Source organism: Protomyctophum parallelum (genome assembly GCF_964188405.1).
Source record: "Protomyctophum parallelum genome assembly, chromosome: 3".
In the NCBI taxonomy this organism is placed as follows: domain Eukaryota; kingdom Metazoa; phylum Chordata; class Actinopteri; order Myctophiformes; family Myctophidae; genus Protomyctophum; species Protomyctophum parallelum.
Window position 1 is genome coordinate 46,085,875 of NC_139698.1, and position 22,362 is coordinate 46,108,236.

At 43.3% G+C, this 22,362-nt stretch overlaps 1 protein-coding gene across 1 annotated transcript in view; it reads left to right on the forward strand.

Moving 5' to 3' along the window:
• Nucleotides 1–391: 391 nt before the first annotated feature.
• The window catches only part of cep162 (centrosomal protein 162), a 46,019-nt gene continuing 24,048 nt past the window's right edge, over nucleotides 392–22,362 (forward strand). Inside the window, exons 1-16 of the mRNA XM_083760480.1 lie at nucleotides 392–530; nucleotides 2,275–2,363; nucleotides 4,763–4,922; nucleotides 11,060–11,194; nucleotides 12,929–13,112; nucleotides 13,273–13,340; nucleotides 13,718–13,779; nucleotides 14,027–14,057; nucleotides 14,295–14,387; nucleotides 15,344–15,559; nucleotides 17,679–17,760; nucleotides 17,865–18,132; nucleotides 18,363–18,594; nucleotides 18,712–18,848; nucleotides 19,717–19,884; nucleotides 21,298–21,426. Coding sequence (XP_083616606.1) covers nucleotides 2,295–2,363; nucleotides 4,763–4,922; nucleotides 11,060–11,194; nucleotides 12,929–13,112; nucleotides 13,273–13,340; nucleotides 13,718–13,779; nucleotides 14,027–14,057; nucleotides 14,295–14,387; nucleotides 15,344–15,559; nucleotides 17,679–17,760; nucleotides 17,865–18,132; nucleotides 18,363–18,594; nucleotides 18,712–18,848; nucleotides 19,717–19,884; nucleotides 21,298–21,426 — 2,034 coding nt within the window. The 5' untranslated portion in view covers nucleotides 392–530; nucleotides 2,275–2,294. The remainder of the gene's footprint in view (nucleotides 531–2,274; nucleotides 2,364–4,762; nucleotides 4,923–11,059; nucleotides 11,195–12,928; nucleotides 13,113–13,272; nucleotides 13,341–13,717; nucleotides 13,780–14,026; nucleotides 14,058–14,294; nucleotides 14,388–15,343; nucleotides 15,560–17,678; nucleotides 17,761–17,864; nucleotides 18,133–18,362; nucleotides 18,595–18,711; nucleotides 18,849–19,716; nucleotides 19,885–21,297; nucleotides 21,427–22,362) is intronic.

Consider the following 22,362-nt stretch of genomic DNA (forward strand, 5'->3'; position numbering starts at 1 on the left):
AAAAAATATATCTCAAAATTGTAGTAAATACAGTACTTGAGTAGGGTAGGCCTACAGCCTACATGCATACTTTACAGTACACCATTGTGTAGCATAGCATCCCAGGGTGTATGAGTGAATCAAGTCAATTCAATTCAAAGGGCTTTATTGGCACAGTGAGCTATAGAAAACTTTATGTATACATTGACAAAGCAAACATGAAACATTATGTTAGGCCTACAGTGTTTGCAAATGTATGAAATCAAACAAAGAAAAAAAATAAGTGAATCACTGCAGTCTGTTGGTCATGTGACTGGTGTTGGTCACGTGACTGATGGTGGTCACGTGACTTGCCTCCGAGGCAAATGTTTCTAACCAATCAGCTTGCTTATCTCACCCGGCTGTTGTCGCGGGAACACGCAAGCCAGCCCAGAGGAGCCCATGCACCTAACAATGATAACAAACAAAGTGCTGTATGCATTGCTAACCGTAACACTCAAACAAGTTGGACAGTTTATGTGAGGTTCACTGACTTTTCTTTGTATCAACCGGTACGTATGCGTGATGAAAAGCATCTAGAGTAAAGTTGAATGATTGTTGTACTTGTTAGCTTCTCTTGCTAAATGGTCTTGGGCTACAGTAGATTAGCTGCTGTAGCTAAGCCACTTTGCTTGTGAACAGAGCACTGTTGGCTGTTGACAGCAGTTGTCAGTCAGTCTCAACAACCTACGGTCAGTGGTTATGGTTCTCAAACGTTTCAGGCTGCGACCCCCAAAATAATCATAATTTGAACTGGGGGTCCCCACCATAGAGTATACTCTAAGAAGGTCCCCACCCTGTCAGTCATTCGAATTGTAGGAGTTTAGACATTACATTTTGTTTGGGGACCCCCGAAAATAATTTGGGGACCCGCAGTTTGAGAAACTCAAAACATGCATCGAAACTATGAGTCAAGTCTGATGTGTGACTAGCCCCTCTCGGAACCCTCCATAAAGCTTTTCTGAAATGTTGATGTCGCTTTATTGTAGGGTCCCTGTTCATAACTATATTTTTGTATGGGAATTTTGGAACGCAGACATAAATATGCTCACTAACATCGTATCTGCGGCGTTTGACGGCCTTTTTTAGTTTAAGTTATTCTGAATTCGTGAACTATAAGTACCTATACAAACCGCTGCGAATATCTCCTGTGGCGCGGAAGCCGTTAAGTATTTTTAATCTTTGTTTGACCGATTTGGTCGCTTTATTTCTTCTTGTTTGTTTACCGTTTATTGTACCGCCTCCCGGTGTGCGGTTGGCTTGTGCGGCTACGTCCCTGCCTCTGATCTGCTCTGTCATAGCTATAGCGCCACTAGCTAGCCAGATAGGCGGTACAATGAGGTGTCAATAAACAAGGAAGGAAGAGAAGAATCAAAGCGACCAAATCGGTCAAACAAAGATATTCGCAGCGGCATGTATAGGTACTTATACTTCACATATTCAGAAGCCCTCACACGAAAAAATGTCGTCAAAGAGCGCAGACAGGCCGTAAACACGGTGTTTATGTTTTATTATGTCCGCGTACCAGGTGGCAGGATACTGCTGGAACAGGACCCCATGGTCTGTGTCGTCAAAAATGTCAGAAACTTCAGTACCATTGGGTTCTGCTTGGAGGGCTAATGTGTGACGTACTTTTGATCATGTGATCTGGTACCGAGTCTGACTGATAGCAAATTGTCCATTACTAATAGTTTAATCTTAATCAGATTTCCTCTGTGGGTGAACTGTTTAGAGACAGTGATTCATCTGGTGCTAATCAGCCAGGCAGGCCGACAGGGTAATCAAAACCCAGAATGTGTTCTTTTCTTACATTACAGGGTTATTGGTGGTTAAAAGTTATTTCCTGTATCATCAATACTTTTATCTATGAAATGGCACTATGAAATATGAAACTTTCCTCTTCTACTCCGGATTTGAACCCGGTTTCCTGTGCCGACATTTTTACCATTGATCTAATGGAGCCAGCCTGCTTGCTCAGACGTTAAATTGAATCTTGATCATCATCAGATCCTGTGTCTAGATGATATAATAATCTAAATGTCTCAATAGAAGAGCATATAGAGACAAAATACAACCACCCCAATTGTATGAGTTATATTATATTCACATACTCTACCATACAGATTGGGCAAAATGTAATTTTATGAGTAAAAACAAGCTACATAGTGTAGCTGTAGCTACAGATCCACTGGACAAGCTGTAGCTGGATTATGAATGACTAAATTGATTGTGTCTGCATAATGTTACATCACATAGATGGTGCACTCGTGATCACCATGTCTCGTCGGAGTCGTCGACACACCAAAGAGGAGCTTGATGAGCAGTTTGAGCAGTTCTTGAAGGAGGTGAGATGGGTTTTATGACACAGGTTTCATCACACTATGGCCCTCATGTATCAATTGAGTGTAAAATCTACCACAGATTCGAGTGCAGGTTTCGTAGTACACCCACGTCGCCACGGCATTTATAAAGTGATCGCAAACAGCTGATCCTTCCTTAATTTAGTTCTGACGTTAATAAATGTGACGGCTGAAATCTATCTGGCACGCCCTATGAAATCAAGCCTCACCCTCGTTTTTGCGACATGAAATTGCAATACGACCCTAGCGAAACCAATGAAACCATGGTTACCATGGCTTGCCTTGCTGCCCCCTCACACACACACACACACACACACACGCGCACAGACGCACGCACGCACACGCAACTTGCAACTTGTTGTATCTTAAATAAATAAACTGCATGAATTAAATAAAGCTGTCTGTTTCTCCTCTCGCTTCGCTTCCCTTGCTGCCCGCCTCACCCCCCCGCACACACACACATATCGCAATTTGCAAGCAACTGTCACTAATTCAATATACAACAATATATATTAGTGAACGAAAACCTGAACCTGTGAACCATGAATTAAATAACAAATAGGCACACACACGCTGCTGTTTTGCATATAGGTGCTCCTAGTCCTCCTGTCCTGTCTGTCTCTCTCTATCACTGTGGTCCGTCCGTGACACCGTGACCTACTGACCATGCACGTTCGACAGTCTATTTAGATTTCCTCGCAGTTGCTAGTCGCTGCAGTGGCTGTCAATATATGAATGTGCAGCCAAAACCGTAGCCTATGTGGCTGCATGGCACTGGTGGTGGTGGGCTGGCTGGGTAGCCAGCTATACCTATCTCCGATGCGGTTCCCACTTGCGCTGGCACGGTACATTTGGCATTCGAGCGACGCGTCGGGTTTATTAAACGAGTAGGAGATTGCACATATACCGTAACTCCAGAAAGACATCGGCCTGCTGTAGATTAGGCTACAGTATAGGCTACCCACGTTAATTGGGACTCTCCGTCATGGAAATATTTCAGCACAGACAGCCCAAATCCTCGCATGTATGTGCTCATGCAAAACACTGTTTAAATGGCTTAAGCATCTAACTTGCAACATTGTTTTTAATTGCGCGATTTTATCTCCTACTAATTTCATATGACACAAAGACACATCATTGATGTATTCCTTTACTTTTTCTTTTTTACATGTAGCCCATATACATACCTATTACCTATACAGTTTTATATAAACATTTTAGGAGTGAATACATATGTTTAGATGCCTGTGACAGACTCTCGCTGGTCAAACAATGCTGCTCCGCTGTTCTACAACAGGTGAGGACAAAGCGTACGACAGCTCCCGACCAGACGTGAGTTTTGAACTTTGTCAAGTTCAATTTCAAGCTTTGGCGGAAATGGTGGTAATTTTGGCGTGCACCCATATTTTGGCGTACGCACGGTTGATAAATGAGGGCCTATGAGTTTCTATTCTCAGGGCGATCTTGGAGGATCACAGATAAGTGTGGCTAACATGAGCCTGGAACCTCTGTTTATGTTGATTGCATTTAGATAATGTGGGTAAAATGTACATACAATACTTGGTATGATAATGTAACTAGCATCTAAATGCTGTTATATATAGCTTTTTATTGCACAGCACATTTTGTTCACAATTTCATATAGCAAGAACTAATGAGAGCCATGTACTAGGAAGGGTTAGACAGAATATATACTGGATAGTATTGTAACTATGAAGTATGTATATGTATTCTGTATAACCCTTCCATATATATTTGTATTTCGTCACTGTCGGCCAGAAACCTTGTATTTATTTTAATTTTGTAAATAAAAGTCCTACTACTTCATTGTACAAGAGTGTCACACAAACGTAGCAAGATTTGCTTATCTACATTAAGATCATAATTTACACAGCATCGCAACACTTGAGCTTGTAGACCGGCAATCGTTCTATTTTTGAGAGATTTATAACTATTTAACCACTGAAAAGGATTAACAAGAGCTTGTTATTAAATAATAACTACATTGGATTGAAATATTACAGTTTTGAACAAACAGGGTTTCCCATTCAACCACAACGATGCAAATAATACAGTATATCTTTGAAATGCACAATTCTTTTTTGAACTCGTTTTTTCACATTGACCTCACAATTGCATTGTGAATTTGTGACACAGGCAGCTCTGTTTACACATCTCATCCCTTTTTAGTTTTAATTGTACATTTTAGTTTTGATTGTTTTATTTCACGTGCTTTGGCAATGTAAACATGTTTCTCATGCCAACATAGCATCTCAGGGTGTGTCAAACTATAGTATATAAGAAGTGTGAGTGAATCAATTCAATTCAAAGGGGCTTTTTTGGCACGATGAGAAAACATGGCATAACTTACGTTATGCTGTCAGTCTGTTTCAGATGACTCTGTGGACCTGGGTGCCATTCCTAAGAGGCCCAGTGTCCTGGAAAGCCTTGGAGGAGCCTATCAGAAGCCAGCCAAGAAGCCAGCTGTCAGCGTTCCACCATGGTGGCAACATGAGGATGACAGTGACCAAGGACAAGGGAGAGGTACTAATTAGGGCCCCTGACCGATGCCCAGTTTTTAAGGTCGAATCTTGATTGTGGAGAGTCCTAACTCTAAGACATGAGGCCGATTCTACGAATGCCTTCTAAATAAGTACTTCTCACACTTTAAAGATACAAATAATAAATGTAAATGAGCAGATCGTGCTGTAAACTTGTACATCTGCTATTTTTGACTTGCCTTTATCATTTTCACCCAGTGTCAATTATCTAATGTAATCCTGGGCGCTACACTTCCTCTGCCAACCTGGGGGGGCCACCAGCGCGAGGAAGGAACACGTTTTTCCGACCTGTTCCTTTCCCCTCCATCAAGCCCCCCGGGCTGGCTAGGAGGAGGTAGTTTAGAAACCAGGATTACTGCATGTTTTTTGTGAGGGTACCACTACCTACACTAGGGTGAAGAGAAGAGAGTCCGCACACAGGTTTGCTCCGATGGTGTTTTCTTTTATTTAAAACACCATAATACAAGACACGACGTTTCGGCCGCAGGTGGCCTTCATCAGGTGATATTTGTTAGTATGTGACAACCTCCATTTTATCTGGGTCGTCACGTCACGTGACTGACGTTGACTGGGTAGGCAGCGGTGGCAGAACGGTTTGCGGAGCGGTCTTGATACCGGAAGGTCGCTAGTTCGTATCCCCGGACCGGCACATTAAAAATTACCACCGCTGAAGTGCCCTTGAGCAAGGCATTGAACCCCTACCATGAAATGTTCTATGAGCAGGGCCTGGCTGTAAACAAGTTCTTGAGCTTAGTCCAGTTACCCTGGGTAAATATAGTAACTTTGCTTTGCAATTTACAAACACCAATGAGGGACAGCCAAACTGGATATGCGCTAGCCACCTGCTTTTTAAACTACCTACCCTAGGCCGGGGACACGGGGAGAACATGCAAACTCCACACAGAAAAGCCCTTTCGCCAAGCCCGCCTCAGATATGGGCACTGAAGACGCGGAGGAGAGAACCCAGGACCTTCTAGCTGTGAGGCGACAGCACTACCGATTGTGCCACCATGCCCCTCGCTTTCCTGGTTTTAATGGGTGTTGACAATTATTTTATTTATGTTTCTTTTTGTGCCTTTATTTAATATTTTCTTTATGGAAGGACGGACAGTAGGCTGACATGAAATGGGGAGAGAGATGGGGGGGGGGGGGGGGTGACATTCAGTAAAGGCCGTCGGGAGTCGAGCCCGTGGCACACTGCCAGACTGGATTACCAGCCACGGTGTTTGTTGAGAGCTTGTATGAACTTTGGAAAATGTTTCAAAAGGTATAACTTTGGGACTCATCGGCTGCATCTGCATCATTTCCCAAAACCAAAAATCTCCGTTCAGTATATGGAGTATGGTCAGTACTCAGTATGACATCATATAGCCTCCTCCTGGTTATGCCTGACACCGAACTCTATATACAGTATGGGCACAAAAGGGACACAGTCAGATACAGAAATCCCCATATATGAGCGTTCCAATTTCCAAGGCATGGAGTCAAGGAGTGTTCTCAAATGGCCCCTTTATATCAATTATATAACATGCCCTTTACCCATTTGAGAACAAATGTTATATAATGCATGACTGACTTTAGAACTTCACGGATAATCAAGTTATATAATGGCTCGACTGGTTCGTTGGAAGTGCTGTTATGGCCAGAGGAGGTTGGAGTGATCAGATGGAATATGTTGTCAATTTGTCATACGATTAACTGGTGTCAGGTCAGGACAGTGCTTTAGTTAAAAAATAAAACTAAGATACTCTTATCAGGAATAATATTAAAGTTCCAACCACGCCAGACTGTCAATGAAATTGCCAGCCAGATCATGACAGTAGTTGAGGATATAAACTCCTCAGTACTTGGAAACCCTCTTGGAATCTGAAACTGAGTTTCACATCAATGACTGACTACTTTTTCAAAAAGGCTATAAGCAACACTGACTTTTCAATACGTGGACTTTATTACATCTCTTAATGAATTTTACGCATGAATTAACATTTTTATATGTGGATATGAAAGTTTGTTCTAGAGGTTTCGTAACATTTCCTGATATTAATGCACTGAGTCTGTGTAGCCAGCAGAGGGTGGTGTAGGTCTCTCAAACGCCATGTTTGCCAGCATGTATTCAGACTGCTTTTAATGAGAATCTCCTGCTACTACCTTTACATTTCTGCTTGTTTGTGTTTACACTTCTTTTCTCCATCTTTTTCCAGCACGCAAACGCAGATTTATTAAAGTAAAAAAGTTACAGGCTGGGAACACTGAGGAGGATGAGCGCAAGCCAAGGAAAATCACACCTACACAGGGTATCAGCACCACTGTGCTCCATTAGAACCGTAGTGCTAATCGTTTAAAGTACAGCCTAGATTAGGTTTAAGTAGTTAAGCTGTCCAATTAAACCCCTGTGGTGTGCTTTATTTCTAATGTGTGTTCACACAGGAGGCAAAGATACCCCCCAGATTACATGCAAAGTCAATGAAAAGATACAAAATGACGCACAGCAACGGAAATATTCCACCTTGAGCCAAGTTTGCTTTACCATCTTTTTAGAAAGGCGTCATTTCCAAGATGGCGTTCAAAATGGCTAGTATATCTCAATAGAAAAACATTATACAAAAGACTTTTCACTTGATTCTGGTACCTCTAGACATGCTTATGAACATACAAAACATCTAGGATAATTCACCTTCCAGACAGGCTTCATTTTCAAGGTGGCGGCCAAAATGGCGGCCGGGAGAATAGGTTTTATTCTGATACCTATTCTACACAATAAAATACACAATATACCTTCTAATGACTGATTTCACCATCTGAATCAGTTTCATTAGGCCTATGTTTTCACAGTCTGAGCTAGGAATGTTGTTACTGGTGTTGAATGTTGTTATGTCGCTGAGGACGGAGTGAACGTGCATGATTATAACCATTGATTCTACACTTCTGTTCAACTTTTCCTGATTGTCTCCAAACTGGAGAGCTGTCATTGGAGGAGGTTATGTGTTACGAGCTCAGTCCTTTCACTCTGTCCTTTTTGAAGACCGAAACGTTTTCCGAAAGGCTGATAAACCACAACTAGCACATGTGATCTGTGATCATGCAAGTGATGCAATCTTAGATTCGGTACCAGAAACGGATTATTACGTTCTTGATGGAGGTTCACTCCTTCACCGAATACCATGGAAGCTCGCACAAAGCTATGGTACAATTGCACAGTCACAGAGGAAACAATATTCATCCCATTGTCAATTTCACCTCTGAGATAGTCTCGCGTTACCAGACTGTTGCCTCCACGATTTCCAAACGCTTCATCATACAGTCTGGGCCAATGGAAGAGCCATAATCAGCTAAAGTGGACGCTGGACAAAAATCCCTGCTATGTTTCGACTAGTGTGACATAAGCACGCGTTCAGGGAGACGACCTCTACAACACCACACCCTCCGCTAAGCAGCAGAGGTGTAAAAAAAACTCTGAAGTCTTCAGAATGGGACACTTCACTCCACCAGAGCCAAAGGAAATAAATATTTTAAGAGGTATGAATGGCATGAGCTGTTTGCCAGCAAAGTCAAATCTATATTGTATAATACGTTTACATTATCTGTTGGTATGGTAATCTCTGCATCAGAGACAAAAATTCCCTAGGAAAAATTGTAAAAGTGGCCTCTAAAATTATTGGCTCACAAATGAACGGCCTAGACCAGATCTTTAAGAAACAGGTACTTAACAAAGCCCTGTGTATCCGATCTGATGCTGCTCACCCACTATACGGAGAGTACATCCTTCTCCCATCCGGCCTTCGCTTGCGAGCCCCCTGTGCCACAAAAAACAGGTACAAACATTCCTTTGTCCCGGTTTCTATTCGCACACTGAATGCTGCTGTGGGTAGATCGAGGATATAACCTTATGATGAGCACTTTTTACTGTATTATCTTGTGCCTATGTCAATGCACTTTTATGACCTATCGCATAGCACTTTAATGGTTGTGTGCACCTTTGTACTCTGGTATCCGCTATGTGAACTGTTTGTTTGTTTGTACTGTTTCATTCATTGTTAAATGTAATGTAATTTTCCCTTCGGGTTCAAATAAACTTGAACCTTGAACCTTGTTTTGTTAATCACAATGGCCCCTGCCGGCATCCTTCATGCGAGTCTGAGATGACCTTCAAAATACATCTCCATTCATTCGAAGACGGCATATTTCATATAGCTTACACTGGACACTATACATATATCACACAAAGGACACATTGAGCGGTAGATACGTTAGAAGCACAGAGCGTGCAGACTAGATCAATGAAGAACCGATTCGCACATACTGCTTACATTGAGGCATTGAACAATGCAGATTCGAGGTCTTAAATAACTTTAATAAACAAATATTGTAGGGATTTGGAAACTTTTAAATGAGCGTTTTGTTTCTGATTGTGATGATCATTTGCAGAGTGAATCTTTCTTCTGTGTAACAGTGAATGAGAAACACCGTAAGCATACTGTATGCCTTTTTCTCCCCAAATGCGTGCGTATGTCACACTAGTCGAAACATAGCAGGGATTTTTGTCCAGCATCCACTTTAGTCTGGAAATGGTATGTTTTTTGACCATCGTTTGTATAATGTTTTTCTATTGAGATTAGCCATTTTAAGCTTGTCCGGCTGCCATTTTGAACACCATCTTGGAAATTACGCCTTTCCGGAAGGTATATTTTCCTAATCTTTTAGTATGTCCTTAAGCATGTCCAGAGGTACCAGATCAGTTGACAAATCATTTGCAACATTTTCCAGTTGAGATATAGCCATTTTAAGCTCCGCGCATCCATTTTGGACGCCATCTTGAAAATGGCGGCTTTCTGGGAGGTAGATTTTGGTAGACTTTTAGTATGTTATTTAGCATGCCCAATACTACCAAGATCCATTGAAAAACCTTTTGTATCAATTTTTTGGGGGTTAAACCCTAAATTGACTCTCCTAAATGAAACGGTCTGCACCTCAACCGAAACACATAATAAGAGGTCGGGCTCGGGAGTAACTAGAAAGCAGTTTATTGAGTCAAAGACCAGACCAGCTGCAGGCACATTAAAGCAGTAAGTGCGCACAGAGACTTGTTGGGACTTGTTGATTTAGCATTACCAATGTGTCAATTTAACTCTGGGAGTGTATTGGTATTCACTATTCAGAACTGTTTCCAGTGATTGAGAGCATTTGTGTAAATTGTGCTAATAGGCAAACTATTAATGCATTTGCCTCAGGGGCCAAAATCACGCAACACGACATATCTTCGCCTGCTGTGTGAGAAACCAGACCGTCTGTCTTTCAACTCCCATCTTAGCCAGCCTTTTCTCTTTAACGTTTCCTCTCATTAATGAACTGCCTCTCTTATCATGGTCTTTCTTCTGTCCTCCTTTCACGGCGCTGCCGCTTCCTGGCTTTCTATCAGCTGTCAGTGCGGAGCTCCCTCACAAGCCAACCCCCACGCCTCGTAGCAAAGCTCCAGAGAGGCATGTTAAATCGGACAACAGCCGTAAATGTGATCTAGAGGCTTATTCTCAAGCAGCTGATGACTCCCAAAGTCCTCACAGTACATCAGGGCGTAGGAGGACCCCTGATGACTCTTCTGTCACGCCATCGGCCGGCAGTGATACTGGTTCCCAGTACAGCAGTGGAGATGGTAGAAGTCTCCCTTTCATACTCACTTTCTGCCCTTCTATGATCTATGACTGTTGTTATGGCTACCAGTGGCAGGCTATTGTGCCAGGCAACCCTTTCATTAATTTAATATTTTTTGTTTAATAATGTTTGTTGTGAGACTGAGGACATAGAAGGTAATTCTGCGCAGACAGTTGGAGAATTCTCAGATGAAAGCACCTTAAAAAAAAAACTTTTCTTGAACTGTGCCTCTAATAACCTTCAATGTAGCCCTCGCTGTGCCAGAGATGAGACTTTACTGGAATTGGTCCTCTCTTTTCTTTCCCTTCCCCCAGCTACATTTACCAGACTGGGCTGCAACTATCGATTATTTCCTTATTTCATTGCTTTTTTTTATTGAAAAAAACTAAATTCCCCCAAAAAACATGATAATCTGTTGCAACTCTGCAACAGTTGTATAAATCTACATAATTAGTTCTGATTTGATATGTCCAGGGCTGCTGGGATCTGGTAAGACGTTCATGAAGTCTATGAGAAAGTCCCAATCAATCCAAGAGGAGGCAGAGGAACAGCGGCCAGGAGAAGAAAGAACAGAGCCCCTTATCAGCAGGGACAGTCTAGAGGCTGAGGGTAAAGTCTGAGTCATGCTTTTTCTGTGCGCCATGTTCATGCACCGAAAATAGCCAATCAACAAGTGCACAAGGCTTCCATTTGTGGGACATGTACAGGAAACAAAGATAAAGTAAATTACATATTCGTATGCAGGCTCCTGTGGCTGGCATATCTCATTTTGCATCTGTCACTTTCAACACTGGGACCTAAAACTATACATAAGAGACTATAAGCACTTCTGTGATAATGCCTTTATTGAAGACTTGCAGAACATAAAGTGGGACAGCGTATTTGAGTCTACGCATACTGAAGCTGCTCTGCATTAATTCACAAAGTTATTTTCCTTTGTCTGTTAAGAATGCACCCATCAAGAAGCTCACCGTCAGATCTGTCAAAGCCCCTTGGCTAGACTGACCTGAGAAGCTTGATGAAAGATAGAGATCAACTGAAAAAAGTTGCTGTAGATTCAGGTAGCTCAGAGGACTGGCTAGTATATCACTCTTTAAGAAAGTGACCAACAAAGTGACCAAATTAAATACACAAAAAAGGCTATACTAAGTACCGTACTCTTAATCAAATCATGGGTAGAGATAAAATGGGCAAAACACCATCATTTATTGAATCAGGTGAAGGCTTCATCACCAAACCCCAAGACATTTCTGATTATTTCAACAATTATTTGTCAAGTATAGTATAGTATCAAGTATAGTTGATAATATACAAAATGGCATGTTGCCTGCAAATGGCCATCTATCGGAATCAATTATTCAAAATGATATAATGCAGGACAAAGCATGAAAATTCTAATTTTCAGTCACTAATGTTTCTGAAATTGAAAATCTATTGTCTGAATTGAAATCTGACAAATCCTGTGGTCATGATATCCTAGACAGTAGATTCTTAAAGCGGTCAGCTGAAATTATATATATGTTATATTTTTAATTTAAGTATCAAGGAAGGAATCTATTCTCGGGTATGGAAGTTTGCTAAAGTAACTCCTCTACCGGAAAATAGGAAAGAAGCATTCACTGGATCGAATAGTAGGCCAATTAGTATTTTACCGGTTTTTGGTAAATGAATGGAAACAATCGTATTTAAGCAAATTAAAAAATATACATTTCTCTATTCATTCAGATTTCCAACACCCATATAAAACAGGTTATTCGACATGCACAGCTCTCACACAATTGACAGATGACTGGTTAAAACAAATTGACAGTAAATTATTGGTTGGAACAGTGCTATTGTATTTTAGTGCAGCTTTTGATATTATTGACCATAGACCATTTACCACAGGGTTCCCCAATAAATTTTCCTCAAGGGCCATATTTTGACTAGGGTACCAGGCTGGGGGCCGAGTCCGCACGCGCGAGGTCGAGGTCTTGTCCTGAAAATTAATTTTCAGGGCAAGACCCCATTTGAAAAGGATGCCCAGTTTGACATGCATAGGCTACTGATCCCCATTTAATGCCATTTATATCTTGGACCCCCCCCCCCCCAAATATATATATATATATATATTTATTAACTTTTTAATTCCAGCGGCCACAAGGGGGCGCAAATGGCCCGCGGGCAGCCTATTGGGGAACCCTGATTTACCAGTTACCTGCCAATGTGGCTAGTAGCTCCATCAAAAATGTACCCTGGGGAGCTTGATGCTTTGATGATCATTGTCCTCTTCTGATTGGTTCCTGTGACTCCCTGACAGTACTAGATACACTTGTTCCTTTGTTTCTCCCTTTGTGTGTGAAGAGTCGGTGATGGCATCGGGTCCAGTTGTGGTCACAGCGAGCGTTTGCATGGACACCCTGGAAGAAGAAGAGGAGAAAGCCAGGTTCTTTGCACAGCTAGAAGCGGAGGCAACCTCTAGCATCGATTACTCCAAGCTAAACAGAGAGCTGGACGCTACAGGCAACGACACCGGCCTCACACTCAGGTATGGCTTGGGGCGATTGTCTATCACTTCCCAGCCCCAGGCGTATGTCCCATGGAGATTCCACTACACACTAATATGTAATGTGTGATCTCCACTTACAGATGCAAAGCCTGGTCTTTGCTCATGCTACTTTAATGAAGATGGATTTACTTTTCCCCAGGAAAGTTGAGCGTGCTGAAGAAGATAGAAGGGATGACAGATTCATGGAGACTGACAGAAGCTGTCCAGGTACGAGGGAAGAAACCAAGGGCTATATCCCTTACCCCTTATCCCTAAACTTGTTTGCCCTTTTTTACTAATTTGAAAAACATTTTAAAATAGTTCAAATAGCCGAACTAGAAGCCCACAACATTTCGGTGTAGATCGGCTAGTTGAACACTAACTATTTTAAAATGTTTTTCAAAATAGTAAAAAATGGCAAATAAGTTTAGAGATAAGGGCTAAGGGGAGGCACAACATAGGGCCCCAATTCTTTCTTTGTTTTTGTCTCTTGACTCTCTTGCCCACTTACCTCCCCGCCTCCCATCTTCCTTCCTCTGTGCATGGTCATGCATCTTCACTCTGAGCTCATTTGAGTAACTGTCTCCTCTTACTGACACCTGCAGCCTCCCCACACTACAGTGAGGACTTTGAAGATGAAGGGAGCGGGAAGGAGACGCCAGTGGAGGTAAAGTTAGATCAGAGTGGCGAAGGTGAACGTTTTGTCCCGTCTGACCGTTAACCTTGCCACGGCACTATAACACTGAACTGTGAGCGGTTGTTGGTGGGACAGACCACTGTTACACTTCAGCATTTTTCCAAATCTTTGGATTTGATTTTCAAATGAAATTAGATTATTTTTCAATGTGTGTGACAGACCATGATACAGGTGACCAGGTGACTCAGTAGTTGTTTGTCTCCTCTCTTATTTCCAGGAACCTGAAAGTCCACTCCTCCAGGCCAAAGGTAAAAACATAATAATTTGAATTATGACTGGGTCCTTATTCACACAGTGGCCATTTTGCTTTTACTTTTTATAACCCCCAAACAAGTATGAAAGCATGGCTGCTGTGTGACTATACACAATAGTGAGTTGGGTCTGGCAGCAGTTACACCTTTCAACATTATGATCATCTCCCAATATGACTATGTATTGAACCAGGACAGTAGTGGTTGGTTATTCTCACTGGAGTTGTGTCTCAGTTTCTCTGGACAGTTTGCTGGACTCCACCAGTAGAGGCCCTACACCTGCAGAAGACAAGAGGGAGCCAGTGGACACTGAGGCTATTTTACCAGGTAAGGCAAACATGGGTCTCTAGACTATTACATCAATCATACAGTAGCACTTCTGATATACACAAAGAGAAGGAGTCCAGCGCACTTCAGCCGGTGTTGGTAGAAGGGCTTGATGCTCGACGTTGGGCAAACCGAATATAAAAAGAAAAATACCTGGGCACTTCAAACGCAAGTCACCCCTGCAAATAAAACGTGCCCCTGCAGGCACGTCGAATGCTTTGAAGTCAAGTGCCCAGGTATCGGATCAAAGTGCCTTATTTTTGTTCTATGCATTTTTAATGCTGTAATGATGCAGTCAGTGAATGGCTGGGCGATAGAGCCAGAATCAAATATCACAATATGCCTGACCGAATAGTATACCTCAATGCCATTCTACAGGCCCACGTGCATCGCGGGACGCCTTGTTTAGCTTATGTTATTAAATCGGGTACCAAAGTATGTGGTCCAATATGTAAATAAAACATCTACTGTTGCACAAACTTGGACACATCAGCAGTGTTGTTTACTGGAGTCACTGGGTGTTTACTGGAGTCACTGGGTGTTTACTGGAGTCACTGGGTGTTTACTGGAGTCACTGGGTGTTTACTGGAGTCACTGGGTGTTTACTGGAGTCACTGGGTGTTTCGGGTCTCGCAAAAGAGACAATCCTCCAGAGTCCGAGGCTGATCAGACTCCGGCCTGTGTCCAAGTGGCTTGCTACAGCCCCCACTGTCTCTTGGGGGTTTAGAGACAGTCGGTGGGGAAGATGGCTGATGAGATGTTGACACTAGGAGGCTCTAGGCACGGTGGGTTGCCTCCGGGCCTGGCTCCTCCTTTGTCTGACCAGAAAGTGCGGATTCCTTATGTGCGTTAAGTCGTCGTTGCCGCTGAACGACAAACATCTCAGCCTCGGTGTAACTCTCGGTGTTGCAGCCCCTAAGTCGGCTATATTTAGTGAATCTGCCTCCTTTTCCCAGCGGGCCAGTCCTATGTGCAGAGTGGAGGCAGTGAGATGGAGGCCCTCCACGAGGCCTACAGGAACATCAGTCACTCTGCAGAGAACTGGGAGGACCACGGCCAACACCGCCGGGCTTCCCCAGAGAGGAGGAGTGGTGGGAGGAGGAGCAGCAGGCCATCTCCCCCCACCTCCCCCCCTGAGAGGACTCTACAACACGCTTCCACCATGGAGTCAGGTAGGCCAGGGGCTCCCACACCCTAGAAAAAAAAATTATGATAATTGACAAATGTGAAAACTGCAAAATGTTTTTTTTTAATTAAACTACGGGCGGCTCATCCCAGAGTTACGTTGCAGCGCAATATGGGAAGAAGGAAATTGCGGGAGTTGACAGATTCCACTTCGTGTTGCAGCTGTATTTGTAAACCCAGTATTGTGTAGAAACGGATGGGTTATTCATTATTTCTGTATCTGTGGACAACGCACTGCATATTTTGTCATAGGCTGTTTTATTTTTGGATATAAGAGAAAGTGTAATAGTAGTGAGTAACATGAAATGACTGTACAAAAACGTATTGAGTATGAATATGAAGGTAGTTGGCAGCAGTAATTGGGAGCAATGTAATGAGCAGGGGTTTTAAAGAACAGTACACAAATGAATAATGAATGTCGTCAAGGATAAAGGATAATTAGGAATACAGGTAGTATAGGTAGGCAAAACTCCAATGAGGGCGTGCGTGTCCTTGTGTGGCGCCTGTCCGCATGGTGCTGACCTGAGAAGGTAGTGGTGAAAGGGTAATATTGTGTTAGTATGAGAAGTACTGTTAAACTGTATCTATCTGTCATAAGGCAGTCAATGAAAATGCAGTTGTAGTACCGGTAGATGCTTGACACTGGTAATGGGAAGAGCAGTAGTTACCTGTGGCCAGAGGTGTTTCCAATGAGTGGCTGCGTGTCTTTCTCTGGGGCCTGTCGTCATGTTGCTGAGCTGAGAAGATAGGGATGAAATGTAAATATTGTGTTATGAGAAGTAATGAGAATTTGTATACGTCATCTGTGGAAGGAAGGTAATGTGATAAATGTAGTACGGTATATACAGTTTGACTGCGAGAAGGAGAGTAGTTAGATGTTGCCAATGACCGGGTCCTTCTCATTCTGTCGCATGTCCTCACGGCGCTCAGCTGAGAAGTAGAGATGTTGTGGGAATGATGTTGTGAAGGAAGTGCAGATAATAATGTATATGCAGCAGCATATAGGAAAGTATTATGGCCGACAATGTGATATTTGTTTGAAGGCATTAAATAGTAAATGTGTGTCATGGCCACATTGCTTTAGGGTGAGTTGGATAGATTCCCTGATGAAGGCTTAACCGCCGAAACGTTGGATATTCCTGTCTTACCTGCTGTCCTAATAAATATTGGTACTCTAGCTATTGGTGTGTGCGGCCACCTTCTTGTTCATTCAAGATCTCCTCTACAGTTTTCTCCCGTGTGCCGGCACTGCCACAAGGACTTTGGCGTGCGTAGAGCCTCTTTGTACACAGTATTTGAGTTGGATAGATTAACATGCATAGGTACCTGTGTCCGAAGGCTGTTCCATTGACCTTGAAGGCGATGGTGCACATCTGAGAAGTGAGATGGCAAGTGTGTCTTTGTTAGTGGTGTTGGTAGTTGTTGTGCGGCTGTGCGCACACACACACACACACACACACACACACACACACACGCACACAGCAGGGGAGTGTGACTTAGCGGGGGAGGTGTGACACTGGTACACACACAGGAGTGAGCTCTCTCTTCCCTTACATTTCAATGTGCTGATAGTTGCACATGCAGTCACACACATTGGCAATACATCACATAGATAGAAGTAGTCATCATGAAACATGCGTAAGCTAAGAATGTAACAGTGGAATATAATGAAACGATCAACTATACATAGGCTATATACTATATTGTGCTATACATATAACTATAAAGTGCTATGTCTACATCCAATGCAATTCTAGTGCTGTCTACATAACATGCTATAAGTCTAGCAAATGCTCTCGAAGTCTACAAAAAGTGCTATCTAAGGGGGTAGGGTAAGTGCTACGTGCCATGATGGAGTCTGAAGAGGTAGATTGGGAGTGGAGTCAGTGGACACACACACACGGGGTGGGGTTGTCAACTTGTAATGCATGCGGCCCTGAGTGAAATATGCTTTCAGCGTGCAGTTTGTAATGTGCACGTGCAGCGCTACGAAGTGGTGTAGCCATAGAAGTGCACTATGTGTATATATAGAGAGGGATTTGGACACAGTGTACTAGTGTGCTTCTAGGCACACTATTATCTGAATGTGTTTGTGTGTTTTCTCAGAGCTGCCCACTGCAGAAGAGCTGATGAGGCCAATCAGACCAGAGATGGAGCACATCAGAGGTTTCACCCTCCAGCCCGCCACGTCAGTACACACACAACCTTTTAGCTCTTAGAGTATGCTCGTCATTTGAAATCCAACGGTTGATTGCCATTGACGAGTATACTCGTCATTTGCTTTTCTTTTAGTGGTGTAGAACTTTACCCAGACAAGGCAGACATCTCGTCGGAGAGGAGATCCCCAGGGCCGAGTTCCGAGCAGCGGTCAAGAGAGCCTGTATCTGCCGTGGGGAGGAGGGAGGCGGGCAGGCCGAGCAGCCCAACCTCCTCGGGGGTTCCTCTCCAGGCGTTGACGTGGAACATCAGGGAGGAGATGGAGAGACTGATGCAGGACCAGGAGGACGGCGCCTCTCCAGGACCCTCGTCCACTCAGGCCAGAAAAGACCAGAAACAACAGGTGAGAGAAACGTGGGGTGCAGCAGTAAATCGAACAAATTAATATATATTTTTATAGAATAATTGATTACTCGAGTAGCATAAATGGACCCTGAAGTAGTCCATTATGGCTGCAGTATTTAACCACTTTTTTATTATTATCGTTATGTTCTTTTATTGTCTTCTGGCCTTTACAGTGTTCTTGTAGCATACATATGTTGCCTTTAATCAAATAAATGTGTTTTGGTGCAGCCCCAGGGTGGACCATGTTTCAGCGGGCCACCCAACTCTTCAGCCAGGAAACCCTCTGTGGCTCCCGCTAGAGGTAGAAGAGGGGAGGGCAGGCCAACGACAGCTTCCAGGTTCTCAAGACCTGGAAGTGCAGGAACCACATCCTCTCTCGGCCAGAAGAAGCCACATGCCGCCAGACAGGCCTCACACCGCAGCCCCGGACCCAAACCCAAACCCACGGAGAAAACCCAAGGTCAGAAAGGAGGACCTACTACAAATGTCTTGTTATCTGTGCACGCATGCACGCTTGTCACATTATAGTGCAAGTCGCTCAGCTATTGACATGAGTGTGTAATTGTGTAATTTTCAGAGGTGCAGGCGAGCAGTGAAGTGCTAGCATTCCTACAGCACCACATTGACACAGGCAGTCTCCACATCCCTGCAGCTACTCAGGATACCCAAGGTCAACAAGAAAGCAGACAGACAAACCATGCTACAGAAAAGAACGTAAGGCATGCTATTATGTGTCCGTTTTCCCATAGAGAGGAAGCAAAAAAAGAGAAAGCATTATGTTCAATTAATGTCCTCAGTACCTGTAAACAAGAAGAAACCTTGATTTCTCATTTCTTACAATGTCATGTTTACAAGTTATTTGTCTAATGGTAAAAGCCGACATTTCATCATTGCGATGAAAAGAGAAAGACAAAAGAACCCGCACACTCATCTGCTCCAAAAGTTATACTTTATTGACAACGTTAAGAGGCAAGGCTCTTCATCTGGTCAAAGAGCCTTTAATGGCTCGAAACGTTATATAAAGTATAACTTTTGGAGCGTGTGTGAGTGTGCGGGTTCTTTTCCCTACTAAGTGACCTCTACTAAGTGCACTTAATGCATTGTAATTGGCTTACAGCACTGTATAATTATATTTATACAATGACTTATTCAAAGAATATTCAAAGAAGAGACACTGAAAGGTATTTGTAAATAGGTTGGAAGCTGTAAAATGCTCCTCTGGGCTTCTTCCAGCGGTGAACCTCTGTTGTGTCTGCCCTTTAGCCAGAGAAGGAAGCCTTTCCTATTATTTGGACGGGACATAATTAGCAAAATGGTGTCAGATCCTGGGTGTTTAAAATGAACCGGGTGGCTATTTGAGGCTGGGCTACTGTTTGGAAATATATACGCTATGTCTGTTAATCTGTATTAGTCTTGATCCAAGGCTATGTCTGTATCAGAAATGACTTTGGACAGGTGGAACACATTAGTTAAAGTTGCAGAGTGACGCATTACTTTGCCTGGGTTACATCTTCTCCTCTTGTAACGACCACCAGCGAGTCGGGTCAGGCAGTCTCATATTGATCTGGTTATTCCCTGCTAGATGGAGCCCAGGGAGGAGGAGAAGGAGGCTGACGAGGAGCGCTCCCTGCTGAGAGCCCAGCTGGCCCAGAAGGACAAGGAGCTGCTCCTCAGAGAGGAACAGCTCAAACAGTGCCACAACGAGGAGCTCAGCTCCCTCAGACAGGAGAACTTCGTGCTCCAGAGCAAGGTATGAATGAACCCGCATGCCCACAGTCGGACACTTGCACAACACAGGCGCACACACATAGTCCATGACTCCACATCACCTTGCCCTAACACAGAGACTAACAAGCCACCTCCTATCTCGATCTCGAACAAACACAGGATTAGGAACATTGTTCATTTCAGATAACTTTTTGAAATCCATGTATTGTTACCATTTATTTAGTACGGTATGGCTGCCACAGCCATTATATTTTACAATCATTGACATTGGTGATTTGCGCTTGCCTAGAATTGTCTTTTTGCTGTTCATTTTATGCTACTATTCTTTAGTATGAACTTAATCATAGATAGGTTGATGGGGGCACTGGGGCCATTCTCATCCAGAGCTGTCAAACGCACTGCTGCATCCATCAGGGAGACTCTCCCCTATAATTAAAATCAATATCTGTTCAGGCAAGACGTTTGGTCTCGCCTGAGCTGGCAGGAAATAATCTGTTCAGTTGCAGTCAAGCAGCCTCCATACACATACTCTTTTATGGAACCTGCGCTCCACAGACATGGACCTGTGTACTATTTGACATACCGGTACTAATACCATGTACCGATTCTGATACCCATAACTTGTGTATCAGTCGATATTGAGTACCGATTTCATACCAGGGTGTAATTTAAACAAATCTAGGACGGGGGGTTCCAAATGGACTCTTACAGGTCTGTAACTCAGGTCTGAGAGTTATGGGGGTCCTTAAGGTTTGGGAACCACTGATCTAGGAATAAATACAAATTCATTATTGTTCGTTAATGTGTATAGTGCATTTAATGTAAATAGTACAGTAAGAGTTTAAAACAGTCATGCAACATCAACTGAAGCAATCAAAATATGTAATAAAATGGCATCATAAATGACCTGTTATCGGAATGGCATAGACTGGCATACTCACCGATGCCAGTATTTTATGCGGTACCGTCAGCTATTCCCAAAACTGGTATATGTATTGAATGGGAAGTGCATAACGTCAGACACAAAGGTGGTCGTGGTGGCACTCCGCTATAGGTCTACCGTCCACATATCAGCAAGTACTGCATGTACATGAGATAATCACATCATATCCTCTCAAAGCATTTGCTGACAATTGAGCCATCAATGGCCTGGGAAACTGTAGAGGTTGAAAACATCCATTGGTCTTCAGTCAGCAGCACGTGCTCAGAGGACACATTACCAGACAAAAGAATATGGAAACCCATTCGGTAAAAAAAGGGACTCTGTTTGGCTCCTTCCCTTTCTTAGTCCACTTCCTTCCGTGTGCTTCCGATGTGTTTATTCCTACTATCAACAACACTGCATGTGTTGTTCAGTGGTACCACCTGTCCTGAGAGAGGATGACCCATAATAATGGTAATGGGTACAGTGGTGAATCTTCCCTTTCCTCCTCAGCTGCGTGTTGAGGACGTGGACCAGAAGAGGCGATGGGGCGAAGCCACGGATCCTGTGACCCAGGAGAAACTCGGACTCCTTGAGAAAGAAATGCAGGAGCAGGAAACACTCATCCAGGGTTACCAGCAGGTGAGCATGTGTCAACATGTGTTTACTTTAGGTTATGCCATACCCATAACCCAAACTTTGCAGACACCCCAAGATAATATTATTTCAACTGGGGACCCTCCGACAAGCATTTGGATTTTGTAATTGTCTGTATTACATTTAATACACAGATATTATGAAAATAGCCGAACACCTCATGCTCTCCAGACACTGATAGCCAGGGAGCCCAAAATTTGAGAGGACCTGTGATGTCATGACATACTTTTTAATTGTGTTAATTGCTCAAAATAACATTGAATGTTGCGCAACAGACGCTCCAGCATGTGGAGCGATGCGATCGGTTTTTTATCAATCTCCGTCCTGAGCACTGGGCGTTACTAATTGATTGAACGGAGAACTATGTCCTTTCCGCTCAGGGTGTTAATCTCTATTCCTTGAGCTTTTGGGCCTGTGGCCCCCCGGATATGAAGAGCTCCTGTCCTCATCAGAGCACATGTCCTCCTCACAATAGAATCGTATGACCCATTGACCTTCAGAAATTAACTTTAACAGCAATTACTCAGAAGGGGGTCACAATCCTTCCCATTGTGTGTGTGCGCGTGTGCGTGGACCTCTGAAATTGGTTCTGTAGCCTGTAAGTATGAAAACAGCAGGGGGCTCGGGCTGCTAGGAATTTGATCAAGTGCTGCTGTGAGCTGACCAGGTAAAGTGAAAGCCGAGAGACTACACATCAAACGTGAAATCAGCGATTTAATGTCATTCCGGTGCGCGGGTACATCTTTTTTTGTCGGCTCCACTTTGATCTCAGAACCAATTTCAGAGGTCCATAATGTCCATTATCGTTTGTGTCCATCATTTTGAATCCGTGAAGAGCTCTGTGTATACTTGTCTAACTATATAATGTATTATCCTATATGTTCATTTCTGACTTCCTAATATAACTTTGAAAGTGATGTC